This window comes from Diadema setosum, chromosome 6, assembly GCF_964275005.1.
Source record: "Diadema setosum chromosome 6, eeDiaSeto1, whole genome shotgun sequence".
Taxonomy (NCBI): domain Eukaryota; kingdom Metazoa; phylum Echinodermata; class Echinoidea; order Diadematoida; family Diadematidae; genus Diadema; species Diadema setosum.
Genome location: NC_092690.1, coordinates 11,060,728 through 11,080,180, shown reverse-complemented (window position 1 = coordinate 11,080,180; position 19,453 = coordinate 11,060,728). Strand labels below are relative to the sequence as shown.

General features: G+C 41.1%; 1 protein-coding gene across 1 annotated transcript in view; it reads left to right on the top strand.

Annotated features, from left to right (window-relative positions):
- Nucleotides 1-19,453, top strand: part of LOC140229524 (uncharacterized) — a 153,999-nt gene that overhangs the window by 33,736 nt on the left and 100,810 nt on the right. Inside the window, 18 exon segments of the mRNA XM_072309772.1 lie at nucleotides 357-728; nucleotides 1,440-1,604; nucleotides 2,640-2,912; nucleotides 3,521-3,760; nucleotides 4,232-4,393; nucleotides 4,567-4,734; nucleotides 5,389-5,622; nucleotides 6,673-6,831; nucleotides 7,681-7,977; nucleotides 8,443-8,589; nucleotides 9,099-9,200; nucleotides 9,780-10,208; nucleotides 10,751-11,053; nucleotides 11,638-11,821; nucleotides 13,102-13,253; nucleotides 15,980-16,177; nucleotides 17,171-17,366; nucleotides 17,935-18,140. Of these exon segments, the coding sequence (XP_072165873.1) occupies nucleotides 357-728; nucleotides 1,440-1,604; nucleotides 2,640-2,912; nucleotides 3,521-3,760; nucleotides 4,232-4,393; nucleotides 4,567-4,734; nucleotides 5,389-5,622; nucleotides 6,673-6,831; nucleotides 7,681-7,977; nucleotides 8,443-8,589; nucleotides 9,099-9,200; nucleotides 9,780-10,208; nucleotides 10,751-11,053; nucleotides 11,638-11,821; nucleotides 13,102-13,253; nucleotides 15,980-16,177; nucleotides 17,171-17,366; nucleotides 17,935-18,140 (3,987 nt within the window).

Below are 19,453 nucleotides of genomic sequence, written 5' to 3'. Positions count from 1 at the left end.
ACTGATTTTGTTGCAAAATACCAATGACCGTAAAATGGCTAGCATCACAGTGGCTGAACTGGTGTTGTGGTGCAATTAATAAATGCATGCTACACCTCTTGTCATGGGTATTGAAAAGTATGTATTGTTTTATTGAGATGTAGCTGTCGTGATAATTATGCACATATTGCTTTGGTGTGTATATGTATTCATAAATATTAGGAATGACCAATTTGAATAAGCTGAAATCAATGATAGATGTTTGGACTCTTCCAAATAAATGCAACACTTTAATTGTAATAATGCTGTCAAGAAGATCAATCATTGGCTTCACATTCAATTTATTCCCTCTGACGTTTCACCTTGTGGTTGCCTAGGCTACGACCTCATGTCTTGTCCCCGAGGTACGTACAGCCCACAGGAAGGTCTCTACGATGTCAGTCAATGTCTGCCGTGTTCATCCGGTATGTTCTGCGACCAAGAACATCTGGACGCTCCGACCAACGACTGCAGCGCCGGCCACTTCTGCGCCTACGGAGTCGACCGGTCTCAGCCGGACGGGAACAACGACACGTGCCCCCCGTCGAGCAACGCCTCCTGCGCCTACTACGACGGCCACCAGACGGGATACGGTGGCGTCTGCCCGATTGGATTCTACTGTCCCATTGGGACGACCCTTCCCATCCCGTGTCCCAATGGAACTTATGCATCCACGGAAGGACAGGCAGAATGCACGACCTGTCAAGCAGGTAGGACAGCTAGATTTAGCAGTCAAGGCATTTGATACCAAAAGGAATCTACAATGTATGATGCTTTCAAAAAATTGTAATCATCCTATTTTCTACTTGTATTTACACAGACCCGAAGTTAACTGTGACACTCGAGTCGTGCAATGCGAATTAAAAAACATTAATTTGTGTGTGTACACCTACATGCAAACAAATAGTTAATTATTGTGATAGGATTGCAATGTGAAAATCAGTCCTGCTTGATATTTTGAAAGCATCGTGATGATTTTCCTTGTCATGCATGTCTAAATCGTAAGTGGAGACTTTATCAATTTTTCAAATCCCATAATGCCACTCAACTTGCCACTATTACAGTAGGTCCACAGAATTAGAGGCCCTGCATCTTGTTGTGATCACTGATGATTTTTCTTAATTCATTGCATTTAATTTGTCCTGCCCAATTTTTGTATTTGGGCCTATTGAGTTGCATGTAGTACATGTACATAACTACCCTCTCTCTGATACTTTTATGAACTCCATGATTTTGATGTGGTAAAGTTGGCATCCCTGTGATAGGGATTCGTGAATATGATTTCTACCAATGACAAAATCATTTGGTGAACGATTTCACTTTAAGGTGTGCATACAGTTTGTTTGTTTGTCCATTTGTCTGTAAGGATGCATTGATGCAATGTTAACTGTGTAATGATGATGGTATTTGTCTCTTTTCAGGCTACTATTGTCCAGAGGGATCTTCAGGCTATGACACCAACCCCTGTCCCGCTGGTCACTACTGTCCACCTGGAACGACGTTTGCAGAGCAATACCAGTGTCCATCGGGGACGTTTAATAATCAGACTATGAGTCAGAATGCCTCAGCCTGTATCTCATGCACTGGTGAGTAAAATCTTCATTACCTCCATCACAGTCATCACTACCATTAACACCACCACTACCATCATCATCATCATCATCACAATCATCATCATCATCATCATCATCACCATCATCATCATCATCATCATCATGATTATAATTCTCTTCCAACATCATCTTACTCATCATCGTCACCATGTGACCACCATCATCATCATTAGCAACATCATCACCACCATCATCATCATTAGCAACATCATCATCATCATCAGCAACATCATCACCTTAACCATCATCTTCATCATTGTCATCATCATGACCATCATCACCACTATGATTAACACCATCATCATAAATCATCTTCTGTCAGCATCTTCCTCATCATCTTTTTCCATCATCATCATCATCATCATTGCCATCAACATCGTTATCACCACCACCATCATCATCATCATCATCGTTGTCATCATCTTTATCATCATCACCACCATCACCTTCCGTCATCATACAATTCATTGCCGTGATCATCATCATCATCATCACCGTCATCACCAGCATCATCATCACTATCATCATCATCACCATGTGTATATCTTCATCTTTATATAACCAGCGCTATCATCGTTACCATGTGCTACCATGATTATTATTTTCACCATTATGTTTTTCACATTGTTCACCTTCATTACTGCCATCATTAGAATTTTGTATCATTAACATATTAGTCACCATCTGATTGTAATTATCATCCCCATCATCATTAGTCTCCAACTAGTACACTGTAGATGATAGTTATAGATGTATATGTTTGCAGAGTTGTTGATGAAAATGACCATAAAGTTTAGCCCTCTGAAGCTGATGGATCCAGGTGTTTGCGGGAAAATTATCAGGTTAATACATATTTTGATAGTCTTTGAGGTAATTTTACTATACACATTTGTGACAAAATAATGCACTGCCATATACTCAGAATGGTACAGGATACAAAATTGTAACACTGTCTGACCTCAGATGGAATGGTATCATTTAAAAGATTACTCTATGATTCCTTCCCAGCTGGATACTACTGCCCAAGCCCCGCCCTGACATGGCCGGTTGGTGAGTGTGATGGGGGCTACTACTGCCCCGGAGGCGACGACACAGCCACGCCCACCACAGAGTGCACCATGGGATACTACTGCCCTCAGGGTTCAGGTCAGCCGATCCCGTGCCCCGGTGGCGAATACTGCGCAGACGACCGCATGAGCAACACGTCGGGACCCTGCGATGCTGGCTACTACTGTTTCTCCAAGGCAACCGTGTCTGCACCTACTGATGGAAATGTCACAGGTTTGTATAATTTTGAGTGCAAGATACGTAATAGCACTGATGTGTGATATTATTCAGCCAGTTTTAAGTAATGTATACGCAGTTATTTTCTCATACAGATATTTTTGCGTATGGGGAGGTCATAGATATTTTCTTTAAGATGTTGGTTTCGCGAATTGACGCATATGCTAACTCAAGTGCACTATTACCCTATTTGATTGAAGCATTTTTATGTGATTTGTGAAAATTACACCCTCGCAGAAATAACAGCTCATACAGTAGCAATTATTTGACTCTAAATGAAAATATCTAGAGTAGGAGGTGTATGTTAAGGTTTTGCAGAGCATGATGTGAAAGTTTTTAGTGTAGAACATTGCATCAAAGTATTGCAGTGCATCAAGGTGTGAGGCCTGGTGCATATTGAGTTTTTATAATAGAGCACACTATTGATTGTAGCTGATAAGTCCTAATGTTTTAGCATTGTCTCAGACCAAACCTACACGTTGTATAATGATTATGAAACCCTGAAAGATATGGATGGCACCATTTCATCGAAATTCAGGAGTTTTATTTTTTTCTTCTTATTCTCATGTGCCTGTTTCTGTTATAAATCTTATCACCCTGTTCAGGTGACGAGTGCCCCATGGGAGCCTACTGTCCCCAGGGGAGCGCCTCTCCGTCCCTCTGCGACGCCGGCTTCTTCTTGAACAGCACCCGTAACGACGAGGAGGCGGACTGCTTGAGCTGTATCCCGGGGTCGTACTGCGCCGGCAGCGGTAATGCGGTACCGACAGACCAGTGCTGGCCCGGCTATTACTGTCCCTCTGGGCAGAGGGAGGCCACCCCAGCGGAATACAACTGCACCCTTGGTAGGATCCTACTTTGATTCTGCACCTTTCTGTAATATTGCCTCCTCGGTTCATTGAGAAATCCTTTAGCATGAATCGTAAGAATGCAATATCAGATCAGATTGTAACAAGTGATTTTAAATACCGTGACAAAATAATGAATGATTTTAGATGTTTTTCCTCAGAGTCGAGTATTTAACTGTCCCGATATCTTCTAGATATTAACAAAGTCTCTATCCTTTTGCCTGCATGTGTAGACTGCAATAAACCTTGGGTGATGTGTCAAAATTGCCTCCAGGGAGTAAAAGACTATGGTATTTTGTGGTGCCATTTTCTTTGTGTGCGCATTCCTTGCATTTGTTGTACCTTGTTGGTTTTAGTTGTAGATGAGCAAAAGGCTACTGTGAGCATACTGCTCATTCAGCTCAAAACTAATGCACTGATTTTGATGGCTCAAAAACACTCATGGGCTGATTTGATATTTCTTGGCAGGTCATTATTGCCTTCGTGGAAGCCCCACCCCCATCAGGTGTCCATCGGGCGAGTACCAGGACGAGGTTGGCCAATCAGAATGCAAGGATTGCCCGGCTGGCTTCTTCTGCGACAGCACCATGGAACCCGTGGTCCTCTACAACGACTCCTACTGTCCTAAAGGTCAGTGACCGCCTGCAAATCTGACTTTTACCTGTTTCCTCTCTATGTGTCAATTTGGCATCGATGGTGAGGTGATTACAAATGGTCAGAGTTTACCAAAATGATAACCCTGAGGATAATGATGATGATAGAGAGAAGATAACTCTGTGTGATTCTATTACTTTCCTTAATAGGTTTTTACTGCCCGCTGAAGACGGAGTACTCAAGCCAGTTCCCCTGCCCCCAGGGTACCTTCAACAACCTGACCCACCGAACCAACGAGGGAGACTGCCAGTCTTGCAGTGGAGGGTTCTACTGTGACCAGGAGGGGCTGGAGGAACCAGTGGCAGAGTGCGCTGCAGGTGATGCACCCTCACTTGTAACCATAGCAACAGATGATAGTGCATTACAGCCCTACCTTCTCTCAGTACTGATAATTTTTTGTTCCTTCTCCCTAATTTTGTCAGTGACTTATTCCTGGTGTATTACCTGAATAGTGCTTTTTCATATTACGACCGTTAGCTGCTGGCCCTTAAGACTTTGACATCTACTGTAGATTTCATCATATTTTCTTTAACTGCAAGATGTTGTACTGAGGATCAAGTTTGACAAGCCGTAGGTTTCAGGGAGCATGTATCCTTTCTTAACCTGTGAAATTCAATGTTCGTTATTAAAGTTGATAAATGTTGAAAATTTATGTTCCGATGTTGAAATCTTCCCCCGGTGAATGAATATTGTATACGCAGTATATCTAGTGAGTCTAACTTTTCACGAATCAAGCCTCCCCCACAATTTCATAAATTGTTACATTTGCGATTATGGAGTAAAATACTGAACGGAGAAATGTATAGATATGCACATGTCACATTCATGTTGGGATCAGAGTTAAAACACATGTATGTTTGGATGTTTTTAAAATTGCGAAAATAACTACCTTGCAAAATATGTGGCGTATGCAGTACTCACCGAGCAGAATTCATCATAACTTTGCCATGTCGTATTTCGCCGAATTCTAGGCTACTACTGCCGGTTGGGTTCCAACTCGTCCACGCCCACCTTTGATAGGGATAACGACGAGTGTCCAGTCGGTCACTACTGTGTCCAGGGGTCTGCACAGCCCCAGGCTTGTCCGCCGGGCACCTACAACCCTTCAACTCGCAGGGAAGCGGTCAGTGAGTGCCTGAATTGCACGGGAGGGCGCTATTGCCCCGACTACGGGATGAACACCACGGGACCGCTGTGCCAAGCAGGTGAGGATGAAACTTTATTGCATAATTTCTCAGATTGTTCATTGTAAATCTGCTGAGAATTACATTGTACATCACACTCAATTCTTAACAGCAGTCTTTTGATTACATGCAGACACCAGCTTGTTCTTTCTCATGTTGTGACTGATATCTTTTATTCTGTATCATACTCTGTTGTTTTATATGCTGTAAACTCATATACAGACTCGCTGAAAAACAGCCCTGAGGCTGATTTTTTTTTTTTTTTTAAGCCGTATTGAAATAAAGAGAACAAACAAGCAAAGCAAACAAACCATTTCCAGTTAGACTGAAGGATGCTATGTGTATGAAGCATGATATAGCCCTGGCTCAGAGTGTAGATCTTTTCCTGTATTTTTAGCCACGTGCAAGAAATGCCAACTGTTACTTTGTACAGTATTTTGAACTGTTTGATTTGATCTCACTTTTGATCTGCAGCCTGAGAAATGAAAGATAATGCATTGTCTCATCTTCATATTTGTCTGTTTATCATGTTCTTGATGATTGATTGATTGATTGATTGATTGATTGATTGATTGATTGATTGATTGATTGATTGATTGATTGATTGATTGATTACTTTATTGTCTGCTCTGGAAATTCTTTGTACATTGGATATCTCAACAAAACAAACATTAAACACATCACAGGTGCATCACAGACATATCACAGAACGTGATTAAAGCTAACTCTTAGTAACATACAATAACATAATTATACAGTTTCAGTTTCAATTCAGTTTAGTTTATTTTATTTTAGCACAGAACCTGCTTCAGCCAATGGCTGTTCTTCAGCTGGTCAGTGCCCAATAAAATCACATATACATGATATTATCATACATTATACAATAACAAACATAGTATCAAACAAACAAAACAAAAATACAGTGTACAAAACATTGATTAAATACAATACACAATAAAAACATAATACATTAACCCGACATTTACAACTATACAAAAACTATCAATATATATCACTTTTGTACTGTTCTTTGACTTTTATGGAGATATCGTCTTTGCGTTCCCTCTGCAGGTTATTTCTGTGAATCAGGAGCAGATGTGGCGACATTCCAGGAGTGCTACGAAGGAACCTTCTGCCCCGAAGGGTCCCCCTTGCCCAGTCTATGTAGCCCAGGCTCCTGGTCGGATATGAGGCGTCTCACAGCACAGTCTGAATGCTACAACTGCACAGGTAAACACCTGGATCCCAAGACTAGTGGTAGCAAACTGTCAACGATGTATGACTCCAAAGGAATATAAATGTAGACTGTGACGAACATTCCAATACATGGTCATCAATTATTGGGACTTTCAAGATAGAAATAAGCTCTTCGTAAGATTGAGCAAAAGAAAACATTGAAGAGGCAAAACTTTTCTACATGTATAATTCTGAATGATTTGTTATGCAATTTTGTGTAATGAGCACTTTCTGCTCAGTTTTATCACATAGACATTAGACAATAAAATATGATTAACTGACAATTGATTGATATGAAGTGAGGCCAAGAAGCAAACAAGCACGTAGGAGACAAATGAAAACTAAATGAACAAACACGCAACATCATTCGTACTGGTGTCACATTTGTCTGTACAAAACTGGCATCATGTTTTGATTTACACAGGAAATACACAGTTACACTGTTGTGGGTGTACTGTACATGTACATTTCAGGTAAACAGTGCATTGAAGTTACAGATTCACATCTCTCACTTCAGAAGAAAGTATTCATGGAGCATGCATTGTTTGATTAGCGTACAAGGACTTTGATGGACAGTGCTACACCTCTAGATCATTCTCATTGTGATAGTCATAAACATTTTGTCTGTTTTATTTCTTTGTTTTTTTGTCCTTGTTGATCCACCTTTCTATTGCACCAATGATCATTGTTACTAAGTTATAAACTTTGTTTCTTTGTTTTTATGAACCAAAAATGGAAAAAGATTCAAATCAAATCAGATCAAACCCCTTGATACTACATTGTAATTTGCTTTGAAAAAGTTAACAGCCCGACGAACAAAGCTTTGTCTCTTCTTACTTCTAGCGGGCTACTACTGTCCACTCAGTGGTCAGACTGCCTCAGAGGACCTCTGCTGGGGTGGATTCTACTGCCCCGGTGGTCAAGACGAACCCAATCCAGTGGAGTACCAATGTCCAGTCGGAGTCCACTGTCCCAATGGAAGCGCCTTCTACTTGTCCTGCCCCGGAGGGTCTTTTGCCAACTACTCCGGGGCGTCGGAGTGCGACATCTGTCCGGAGGGTTTCTACTGCACTCCGGTCACTCCGGTCAACGCCTCCCTCAATGCCCAGCCCTGTCCACCTGGCTACTACTGCCCCTCAGGTAAGAGTTGGTCAGGGGTCAAAGGTCAGAGGTTACACACTGCAGGTTACTCTCAAAGGTGTATGGGGATTCTGTGTTGGAAGAACTGTGTTGTAAATGACAAAAGGAAGCAAGCAACATCCAAAATTTGTTCAAATTTTAGGAAATGCTCTCAGTATGGATTCAATTTTGGGAAATTATTATGATAGATTAGCCTTTACTTTAAAGGTGTGATCACTGTTAATTACTGTAGGAGTGAAATTTGTCACATGCTTCCTTTTGTCAATGTAGGGCTTTGTGGACACATGTTAGATGTCAATGACTGTTTTGGTGTATGAAAAATACTTCTTCAAACCTTGAGGTAGCAAGTTTTTTTTTTTTTTTTTTCTTTACATGTGTACTTTGATGAGCTGGAATGCAGTTGTTCTTTTCACTCTGTTGGTTCGATCTGATACGTTTGCCTTTTTGGCGGTTTCTTTCCACCAGGCACCGGTATGGACTGGCAGTCATGTCCGGCGGGGACCTACAGTGCTGCAGAGGGCCTGACGAGGGTGGGCGAATGTTTGCCCTGTGACGGAGGGCAGTACTGTGAGGGCCCTCATCTCACTGAACCAAGCGGCAACTGCTCTGCAGGTAAGGGAGAGAGGAATGCTTCCGGGATGACCACTTGGGGAATGTTTCTAACGTAAACCATTTTTGTATGTTATTTTACCGATGTAAGCCATCATAGGCAAGCATCTTATTCAGAGCTGTGTAAAAGTCAATTACATATATTGTAAGCTCATTACATCGTCAAGGGAAGGCTTGTACACTTGCATCAGAGTACACTTGCATCACAGTGTACCTGGAAAGATGAACAGGGATAAAGGAAATTGATATTTGTCAGATTGTATGTCAAATGTATGTCAAAGTTTTGTTATGTTTTCATTTGCCGTTGTCTCCTTTTCATCTCTTCTTGGTCCCTGTGCTCTTTCATCTTGTTTTTTTTTTTTTATAGAGTGGATCCCTTTTATTTTATCTTTTTCCTCTCCATTGTGCATAGAGATGTTACTTTATTATTTTTTTTGTGTGTGTGATATGTGCTCCAAAATTATATATAAATTAAAATGGTTAATTATTGATTGTTACTTTGCCACTTCCAGGCTACTACTGTACATCGGGAGTGGACCGTCCCGATCCAGGCGCCGATAACGACACTCTGGTCAACTCCACCTGTGCCTGCCCAGCCCAGACCTACTTCACTGGTAAAGACCTTCAAAATTTATTTTTCAGCTGATAGTATGAAAACAAATGGAACAAGAAGCAGAGTTTTAGTATTCTATTTGTCAACTGAGTATCAACTATCTTTGATAGTACATTCTCCAGCTTCATCAGATTCAGAAATTTATCTTTAGAATGATGTACAGTCAGTGTTGCTTATTAAGAATTTACATTATAGCAAAAGAAGTTAGAATTTATTGCTGTGTGTGTGTATGTGAATTGAGCCAAATGATATGTTAGGTAAGTGGAGTGAAAATTTTGGTTCCCACTTTATGATCCTGATTTTGTCTTGGGGTTTAGAGGATTATGATATGCACTTTGCTTGAAAGGTTATCAAAGTGTTGAAAGGGATAATGTCAGCTGTTGGAGAGATACGTGCACATTGTGCTAACAGATAGCAAGATGTGTAACTAGTGCAGACTTAAGTTTTCTGTTTGGTTGATAGATACTGCAGGTTGGCATGTTTTTCAGTCATCGTTTCTGTATGGCTTTATAATGTGTATGTACAGACCCTGTACAAGCATTGAGTGCATTGTTTAACTGTTTTCTGTTTCATATTCCAGGTGAAGGAGGTATTTGTCCCATTGGCCACTACTGTCCCGAGGGTTCGTCAGAACCGATACCGTGTGAAGCGGGAACCTACACCAGTATTCCCCAGCAGGCCCTGTGCACCATCTGCCCCGAGGGGTACTACTGCCTGGCCAACGCCACCGAGTTCGAGAGTGCGAGGTGCCCCATGGGTCACTACTGCCCCAACGGCACCGAGCACGCCTACCAGTTCCCGTGCCCGCCGGGTACCTACCAACCGCAGCTCAATGCTGAGTCCATGGACGAGTGCCTGCCCTGTCCAGGGGGCAAGTACTGCGCCGGCTACGGGAACAGCAACTACACCGCAGAGTGTGACGAGGGGTGGTACTGCACCCTCAGCGCCTACACACCCAATGGCACCGACAATGGCGGAGAATGCCAACCCGGTTTCTACTGCCCGATGGGTGAGTTACCACCACACCAAATGCTTTGTGTTTTTGTCGCCTGCCATCAGAACGGCCCTACCTAGCATGACATTTCACCGCAAAATCAGATTTGTCTGAGTGTGTAACGTAATTTGACAGAATTTGAAAGTTCTTTTCATATGACGTGAGGATCATTTCTTTGGTGATTTTTTATAGCTCACGAGGATTAGGGCCCTTCTCCCAGGCAGGCAGTGTTTTCTGTCTCAGTAATACTGCAACTGTTGGAAACCTGCCAAATGCCTCTGATCCTTCAGAAAGCTTCCTGAAAAATTTAGTTATTTCTTTATGTTGCTGTGAAATGAGATACAGCTGTACAAATCGTACAAACTTCACTGATTTGGAAGTTAGAACTGCCTATTTATATGCATGTTACACACAAATACAGTATCTACCTGAAAGTTTTCTGGATATTCCCTAATTTTTATGTTGTGTAAGTGGTTGATTCCATGAGACTGCCCGGGGTACATGATTGGTCAGTACTTATATCCTCATTTTGTTTGTTAACATCGTATGACACACAGGTTCGGATGCCCCCATCCCCTGCACACCTGGCTACTACTGCGACATAGCTGGGCTCCCCACCCCGACAGACATGTGCGCCCCTGGATACTACTGCTCCCTGGGGGCCACGAGCCCCACCCCGACAGACGGAGCCACAGGGGACGAATGCCCGGCAGGGTTCTACTGTGGGGAGGGGTCGTCCTACCCCAGCGCTTGCCCCCTGGGGACCTACACCCCCGCTCTGAGGAATGAGAACATCACAGACTGTCTGGACTGCACACATGGACAGTACTGCGGAGAACACAACCTAACAGCGCCCTCAGGTGTCAAAGTCTTGTTATTCACTTGACTAAATCATAGTCTATTGAAAATGTTTTAAAGCATAAAGGTAGAAATCTGCACAAACTAGTGTACATAAAATAGCAAATAAACAGTTAAAACTTAGTCAGCTATAACATAGTATGCTGTGCTTGTAGTAGCTCAGGTTAAATTTTGACGTGTTAGAAATGCTTCTTTTTTTTTTAGTAGGCCTTTTTGCAAGATATACAACTGTTTTTATTTTGGTGAAGAGTATGGTGATCATGTAATCTTAACAATCGTGATTGTAAATGACAAGACACATATGATTACAGTATGCTCCATATAGTTATTTAGTGAGTTTTTTATTTTCACGAATCTTGAGAGTGGGGTGCTTTTCACAAATTTAACAACGCACATTATTTTCAGCTCTGATCTTGATATGAATGTGATACTTGTCTCCATTTATAATTGTATATTCCATTGTCACAAACTTTTTTACTAAATCCTTGGGACATTTCGATTCAAGAAAAAAGAGACTTGCCAAAAGTATGGTGTGTGTACAGTACTCAGAAACGCTCTGTCCTTTGTGATGTTTCTGATTGTATAGGAAACTGTAGTCGAGGCTTCTACTGCACACCAGGTCAGCAGGTTGCAGATGCTGCCCCCTGCCCGGTCGGCTACTACTGCCCGGAGATGACCTTTGACCCCATCTTGTGTCCCAGTGGTACCTACCAGACAGAGGAGGGCCAGTGGACGTGTGACACTTGCCCACCTGGCTACTACTGTGACAAGTAAGTCATCAGTTCGGGCAACCAACCAACTAAGATGCCAGTTTGTTTTTCGCATGATTTCATTTTGTTTTCACTTTTTCCCCCCCACAGGGATATTTATCATTCTGCATCAAACTTATATTCCTCTGAATACATAACACATTTTAATATTTCAAATAACATTATAATAGAAATACTTTGAAAAACAACCAATAAAGTACCATGACTCAGACAATTATATGAAGAGTTTGTTTGCAAAAACCGATAAGTCCATATTTATCAAATGGAGATATTTGCGATTAAAGGTCAAGAAAAATAAAGAGAATAATAAGAAAATTTTTGCTTCTATTGACCATAAGTTCAAAAATGTACCTTTATGTGTAGTGACCAATATATCATTCAAAAGGTATTATTTTGTATTTTATGACAGATACAGTACTTCAAAATCTTCCAAAATGGACTTATCCGTTTTGCAAACTCTTCATATAATACATATCAAGAAAACAGGCATTTAAACAGACACCATTTTTTACACTTGAATGTCAGCATTCATACATGTACATGTATATATTGAAAAGGTACACTGTAGATGCTCAATGGGTGTGTATAATGCATGTACATTGTATACGTTGCAGTATTTGAAGAATTTTGTAGATGATGAAGTAAAACAGATGCAGTCAGCTCAGGGCGATATCTTTCTTACCTCTTTCTATTCATCTTTTCCACTTTGCATTCCAACACACTTATTTTGATCTGCCTTCTCTCTCTCTCCTTTTTCACACTCTTTCTGTCTGCCTTGATGTCTTTGCCTTTCCATCTCTTCCTCTCCATCTTCCTATCTTCTTCTCTCACCTTCTCTGTCTCTTTCTCTCTTTCTTGGCATCTCACTGTCCCTCCGCTGTCTGTCTATCTCCGTCTGTCTATCTTTTTCTTTCTATCTGTCTGACTGTCTGTTTGTCTGTCTATCTATCTGTCTGACTGTCTGTTTGTCTGTCTGTCTGTCTGTCTGTCTATCTGTCTGTCTATCTATCTGTCTGTCTGTCTGTCTATCTCTGTCCATCTGTCTGTCTGTCTGCTTGTCTCTGTCTGTCTATCTCTGTCTGTCTGTCTGTATCTGTCTATCTGTCTGTATATCTCTGTCTGCTTGTCTCTGTCTAATCTATCTGTCTGTCTGTTTGTCTATCTCTGTCTATCTGTCTGTATATCTCTGTCTGTCTGTCTATCTCTGTCTGTCTGTCTGTCTGTCTCTGTCTGTCTATCTATCTGTCTATCTGTCTGTCTGTCTGTTTTACTTACTCCAGCTCCAATGGAGTAGTGACGGCCAACATCACCTGCCCAGCTGGTTACTACTGCCCGGCTGGCACCAAGCGGGCGGACGAGTTTCCCTGCCCTAGGGGTACCTATGGCAATGAGACGGGCTACTCCGACGAGTCGCAGTGCACCCCATGTTCAGGTACTCCTTCAACATAATTTTGTCTTCAGATAGTTTATATATGTTCTTAAATTACCTTTGCCAGAGTCTGAGAGTGTGAGTGGTACATGCATATTCAGTGATCATAAACAATACTGTTACAATTCCAGACATTGTGTCATTCCTTCTGACCTCTGTTGTGAAATGTCCAATAAGTACCATATTTGAGAAGCATCCAAGCTTAGCTTCCATCCATTTTCGAATACATTTTTTGTGCTAATCTAATTTCTTTGTTGATTTCCAAAAATGAGACTTGCATGAGGTGCAACTGATTTTGCAGTGCTTTGTATTCTGAGCTACGTTGTATTTTGCTGCTGTTAACTGAAGAGTGTAACATTGAAAGATATCACCAACGCAAGTGCTTTCTGTTCATTTTTAGAGGTTTACATACTGCATGTTAACCTGTTCAGGACGAGTCCCGAGCAAGCGTCTATGGGAAATGCATGTTGTAATAAAATCAGCCCGTCATCAATGGGTTAATGTACGTACATTGTACATTGTAGTATCTGTTTCGTCTCAGTATCTTACTTTTCCACTTCCTCACAACCAGTCATGGAGAACCAGCTCTGACAGCTTTAACACAGTTTGTTTGAAAGAGCAAAAAAAAAAAAAACAAAAACAAAAAAAAAAAAACACCACAACAACAACAACAACAACCTCATTGCATTCTTTGTAACAGGTGGTTACTACTGTGAGGAGGTTGGCCTGACCTCACCCACAGCCATGTGCGCTGCTGGTTTCTACTGCCGACAGTACGCCAACACATCGACACCTCGACTCGGCTATGATGCAGATGAATGTCCTGCAGGTAAAAAGAAATACTGTGTGTCAAAAAAACAAATTACAACAGGACACTCTGCTACGATAACTTTAAAAGTCGGGAATCATTCCAAACACAATATCAGGGTATAAAACTATAACTTAGTACCCACATCTTACAGGAAACCCCATCCGATTTGCTTCAGTGGTCAAAGAGAAATGAGGAGTTTTGTGGAGCATGTCAGGAATCCCTTTCCTCCAAGTTCTGTCCATTGTGTTCACACATTAATAGGCAGGTCCAAGATAATCCAAGTGCTGAACTTGGAAGAATCAGACCCATATAACATGCTTTACAATGATCTACATTTCCCTGTAACCACTGAACTAAATTTCATGGGATTTTCTGCAAAATATAGATCAGATGTTATGTTTGTAGACCCTGAAGTAGCATTCAGACAGTTTTATCATATTGCAAGCTATCAATGCAAAAATCTGATTGTATTTTATTTTTTGGACATACTGTAAAATGTAGATGAAGAGATGGCCAAATCGCAATGAGATAGAGCATACCAAGGTTTGAAGAGGAAATTTCTAGTTTTATGCTGTGGAGGTAAAATATGTAAGATGCAGAAAATAGAGTAAATCTGAAATGCGTTTGGACAAACTGGTATACATGTGCATAGAGGAGGGTTTTATCACTAATAAATGTAACACTGTTTGGAAATGCCGTACCTGAACCAGGACATTTGCAGCTGTATATTGTGTGAGAAGGAGCTGCAGTTGTCTAATCAAGGAATTACTGATAATCAAATATAGAATAGGCAAAGTTGGTATTGAAAACTTAATAATTGTTGCAGTATTCTTTTACTGTGCTCAAAGACACAATTTTGATTTGCATTTACATTACTAGTCTGTTGCTTTGATTGTATATCTTCATGACTATGGTAATGAAGTTAAGACATAATGAAGTGACAACAGTCATATCTCTGTAGATGTATTTTCAAGACTTTTTCCTGTGTCCTTGTTTCCTCTGTAGGATTTTTCTGTCCAGAGGGAACGGCTGAGCCATACCCTTGTCCAGCCGGCACCTTCAGCGCAGCCGTGGGTCTCCACAATACCTCAGAATGCACCCCATGTCTGGCGGGCTACTACTGTGAGAGTGTCAACCTCACAGAGACTGAAGGTGAGGAGGGCTGGGCTAACAGAAAATGGGTCGTGGAGCGGGAAGTATCTTGTTAGAGGAAGACAAAATGCTGCAATGCCTGTTCACAAAGCATTGTGGGAAGCTTGGCAATGCATCATGGGAGTTTGTAGTAAAACCTCCCTGCTGTAGCAAATAATTGTTATTGGTGTAGTTATTGTGCAACCTTAAATTTATGCGCCACCCATCACTTGTATCATTTCTTGTATTGCTTCGATCTCAGTGTATGAGATTGCTGAAAGGAAGTGACCCTTAATTAAACAACATCATCCTTGTGTGTGTGTGGGGGGGGGGGGGGGGGAGGGAGGGAATGTGTTTTGAAGGGAGATGATGACTTAAATAGATTCATCAGTTGAATATGTTACAACATTCCGCCTAGTTCAGATAGTAACATTAAATTCAGACATTTTTTTTTTTGTTTTGTTATGGTGATATGAAGAAGGTGTTTAAAGAAAAATAAATAAGGAAGTACATGAATGACTTTGCCATTTTTTAGTAAGACTCATTTATGAGGAGGTGAAGATATGACTAATGTTACTCTGGATAGTAAATGTTGTGTGCAGAGGACACGGGATGGGGATCAGGGAGGGTTTCTGCAAGATAGGTCTTTCAGAGGTTCCAGTCTATTGGTAACACTAGGGCCATTTACCAAATATTCATTTTGAGCGGCGCGTCAATTCATTTAGCAACAAAGAACCATAAGAAGTCCAAAGCGAGACCTTTACACCATCACCCTCTTCTTTTCCAGGACCCTGCGAGCCTGGCTACTACTGTCCAGTTGGGTCCTCGTCTCGCACGGAGGTCATCTGCACTCGTGGCGACTACTGCCCAGTGAACTCAGATGTTCCGACCGGCTGTCCAGAGGGAACCTTTAACCCCTACTTGAGACAGGATGCAGAGGAGGACTGTACGGACTGCACACCAGGAAGCTACTGTGAAACACAGGGTGGGTACAGCAATATAAGCCAGATCAAAGTTTCAGTTTGCACATGAGCAGAAAAAATGTCATTGGTACCGACCATCATGTGTGCTTTTAAATTCACTGAGATAAGCATTTGCAATGAAATTATTCATGTAACAGAGCTGCCTAGTCTCCCTGATTCTGCAGAAGTCTCCCTGAAAATGTCAAAATCTGTTCATATCTAGAAAAGAGAATATTAAAATCTCCCTGATTTGGGATTTATTTTCGCCCATTGAAATGCATGAGACACACAGATATCTCCATGATTGCTGTGTGGAATCTTTCTGATTTGGATGTTGGAATGTTGGCTGACCTGAATCCTTCATGTTATCCATATAAGTAGTGCATGCCAGCACACCCATCCGAGATTTGGTATTTTTGGCAATATCAATGATAGAAAAACATGTTCATGCAGTCAGTTTGATCCTAAATGAATGAAGTGGATGCTTCCCCAACTGTTGACTGATGAACCATTCTGATTACCTGATCTACTCAAGTTTGTTCTCTGTTTGAACATGAATCATGAATTTCACGAATTGTCTCATCAAGCAAGCTTATGCATTATATCGCTGTGAAAAGGAGTGAAGTGTCTACACGACTGAGACAAAGGAGCCAGGGTCATTTGATCACATTGAATGTGCACACAGCTTACACAATCTCCAAACCCCATTATTCTAGATTTTGGACTCTTTTTACTATAGAGAAACTATACTTTTCTAGCAGCATTCTACATATCCACAGCAGAACAGAAAGGCACATCAGGACTAAAAGTCGGGTACACCAACTTTTGTTATTCTACTTTTTGGACCTCTAAATACAGCCTGTACTCCAAAACTACTCATCATCCAGGCGAATTGCATCAGCAAGACAAATTTTGTGGTAAAGCTTTCCAATATATTACAAGCAAGTTCCATATGGTTGGAGATGAATTCCAAGTACTAGGTTTTGGCTTTAATACATTGATTGATTTCACTGCAGGACTGGATGCACCAACAGGACCCTGCGAGCCTGGTTATTACTGTCCGGCTGGACAAAACTCTTCACGGCCCTACGACTACCCCTGCACGGTCAGCCACTACTGTCCGCTCAACTCCACCGAGCCACTGCTGTGTGAGAATGGAACGTATATGAACCAGACCCATGCCTCAGAGTGCTTTGTCTGTCCGGAGGGATGGTAAGGAGAGAAGTTGTTGTGGAAATGAAGTGGTGATTAAATGTATTGTAGTGACAGCAGCTTTGGTGCTGTTTGGTAGTATATTAAATACATTATTGCTGCTGGACTAATTGCCCTTCATCAATGTAAATAAGCAGCAATTATTCAGCATTTAGAGAAATGGTTGTAATAAAAATTATGGGCATACAGATACAGTAAGTTGTACTTGGGTTGGATTTGAACCTCTGACCTCATAATTGCTAGAAAGGCGTCATATTCACTGGACTGGAAATAATATCATGGGATGAACTTTAATGAAATTAAAGCTATACTTCATATCTTTGGTCATATTCACTGTACTGGAAATAATATCATGGGATGAACTTTAATGAAATTAAAGCTATACTTCATATCTTTGAAGAACTTTGAAGACCATTGAATGCTATTCCTATAATCTTTTAAGATCTTTGAAGATATTTGAAAAACACTGATGCTATTCTAATAATCTTTGAAGATCTTTGAAGACCATTGACACTATTCTTATAATCTTTGAAGATCTTTGAAGATGCTATTCTCATTTGAATTACAGGTACTGTGTCCTTGGCAACCTGATTGGACCGTGTCCAGAGGGCTACTACTGTCCAACAGGGACCGGCATTGACTGGCAGCCGTGTCCAAGGGGGACCTACAACAATGAGACTGGTCTTGCTGACATCCTGCAGTGTCGCCAGTGTCCCGGAGGCTACTACTGTGGAGAGATGGCCCAGACGGACTACATCACACTCTGTGACCCAGGTGAGAAGGCCCTTCTTGGTATTGTTAATCTTAGCTCAATCGTCAGTATTCTGCCCCCCCAAGGAAAAACGCAGTATCTAACATTTTTGGCGATTTTCACTTTTTTGCATAAATATAGTCAGTGGGCAATCCTTCTTCATATGACATATTCAGATTTTTGAAAAAATGTTTAGAAAGCCACTTTTCCGTAACTGCCAAACGCAGTATCTACACTCAACTTGCACTTTCCCCAAGGAAAAACGCAGTATCTACATGATGAATATTTCCCCAAGGAAAAACGCAGTATCTACAAAGCTAGTCTTAATTACCAGACACTGTTATTTATGTGAACACTTTGCCGGTTGTTCTGTAATTTTAACGTAAATTACTTTCTTTAGATATACTTGCTCAATAATAAGACATAATGTTCAAAATATCTAACCGAAACAATACTGATTAGTAAATATTTTGATGAGATCGTGATCCTAATATAAAACACAGTGTGTGATTAAGACTAACCGAGTGCACATTATGATACAACACAACACTGACAGCTTGCAGCTAGCTGCACAGCTGCACTGATGATGCTGTGCAGCTAGCAGTCAGCACAGGGCCCGGCTAGTCAGCATACAGTGGGAGTGTGTACTTGGAATAAAACAAAATGTTGTCGTGGGGAAAATTACTCGTGAGCCTAGCCCTCAAGAAAAATTTATCTGCAGATAATGAGTAAGTTATTCAAAACTATTTCAATATTGAAAGAATAAAGCTGATTGTTTGTCACACGAAGCGAAGTAAACACAATGCATGTTTGTCACACGAAGCGAGGTAAACACAAATGCATACATTTGTGTTTACTTCGCTTCGTGTGATAAACGATCAGCTTTATTCTTTCATATTCTACCTCAATGATGAACATTATCCGTACTATAACTTGTTGTGAAGTAACTTTGTTAGGCCTAGACCCTTGTCAAAATTCCTCAGGCTCCGAATCCGAAAGTTTCTTCGAAAGGCAATAGATCTATTTGTGTTGTATCGGATAAACGTCAGGTTATGTAACATGTTAGTATGTTACACCCTCCCTTAGATCTAAGTCTAAGTCTTTTAGACTTGTCTAGACAGTAGGCTATGCCTAACGTTTGAGTCTTGCGTCTCTTTTCTAATGTTAGACTTAACGTTAATCAGAACTTTCAGGGTCCGTCTTCCGAAAGTCTAAAGAAAGATCTAGTGTAGGACTTGAATAGGCCTACTCTAGGGCAGGCCTGTAGTAAGAAGTCTAAAACTTAACCACTTTTTAGAATCCTAAGTCTAGTGAAGTGTCAATGTTCAATTATCTA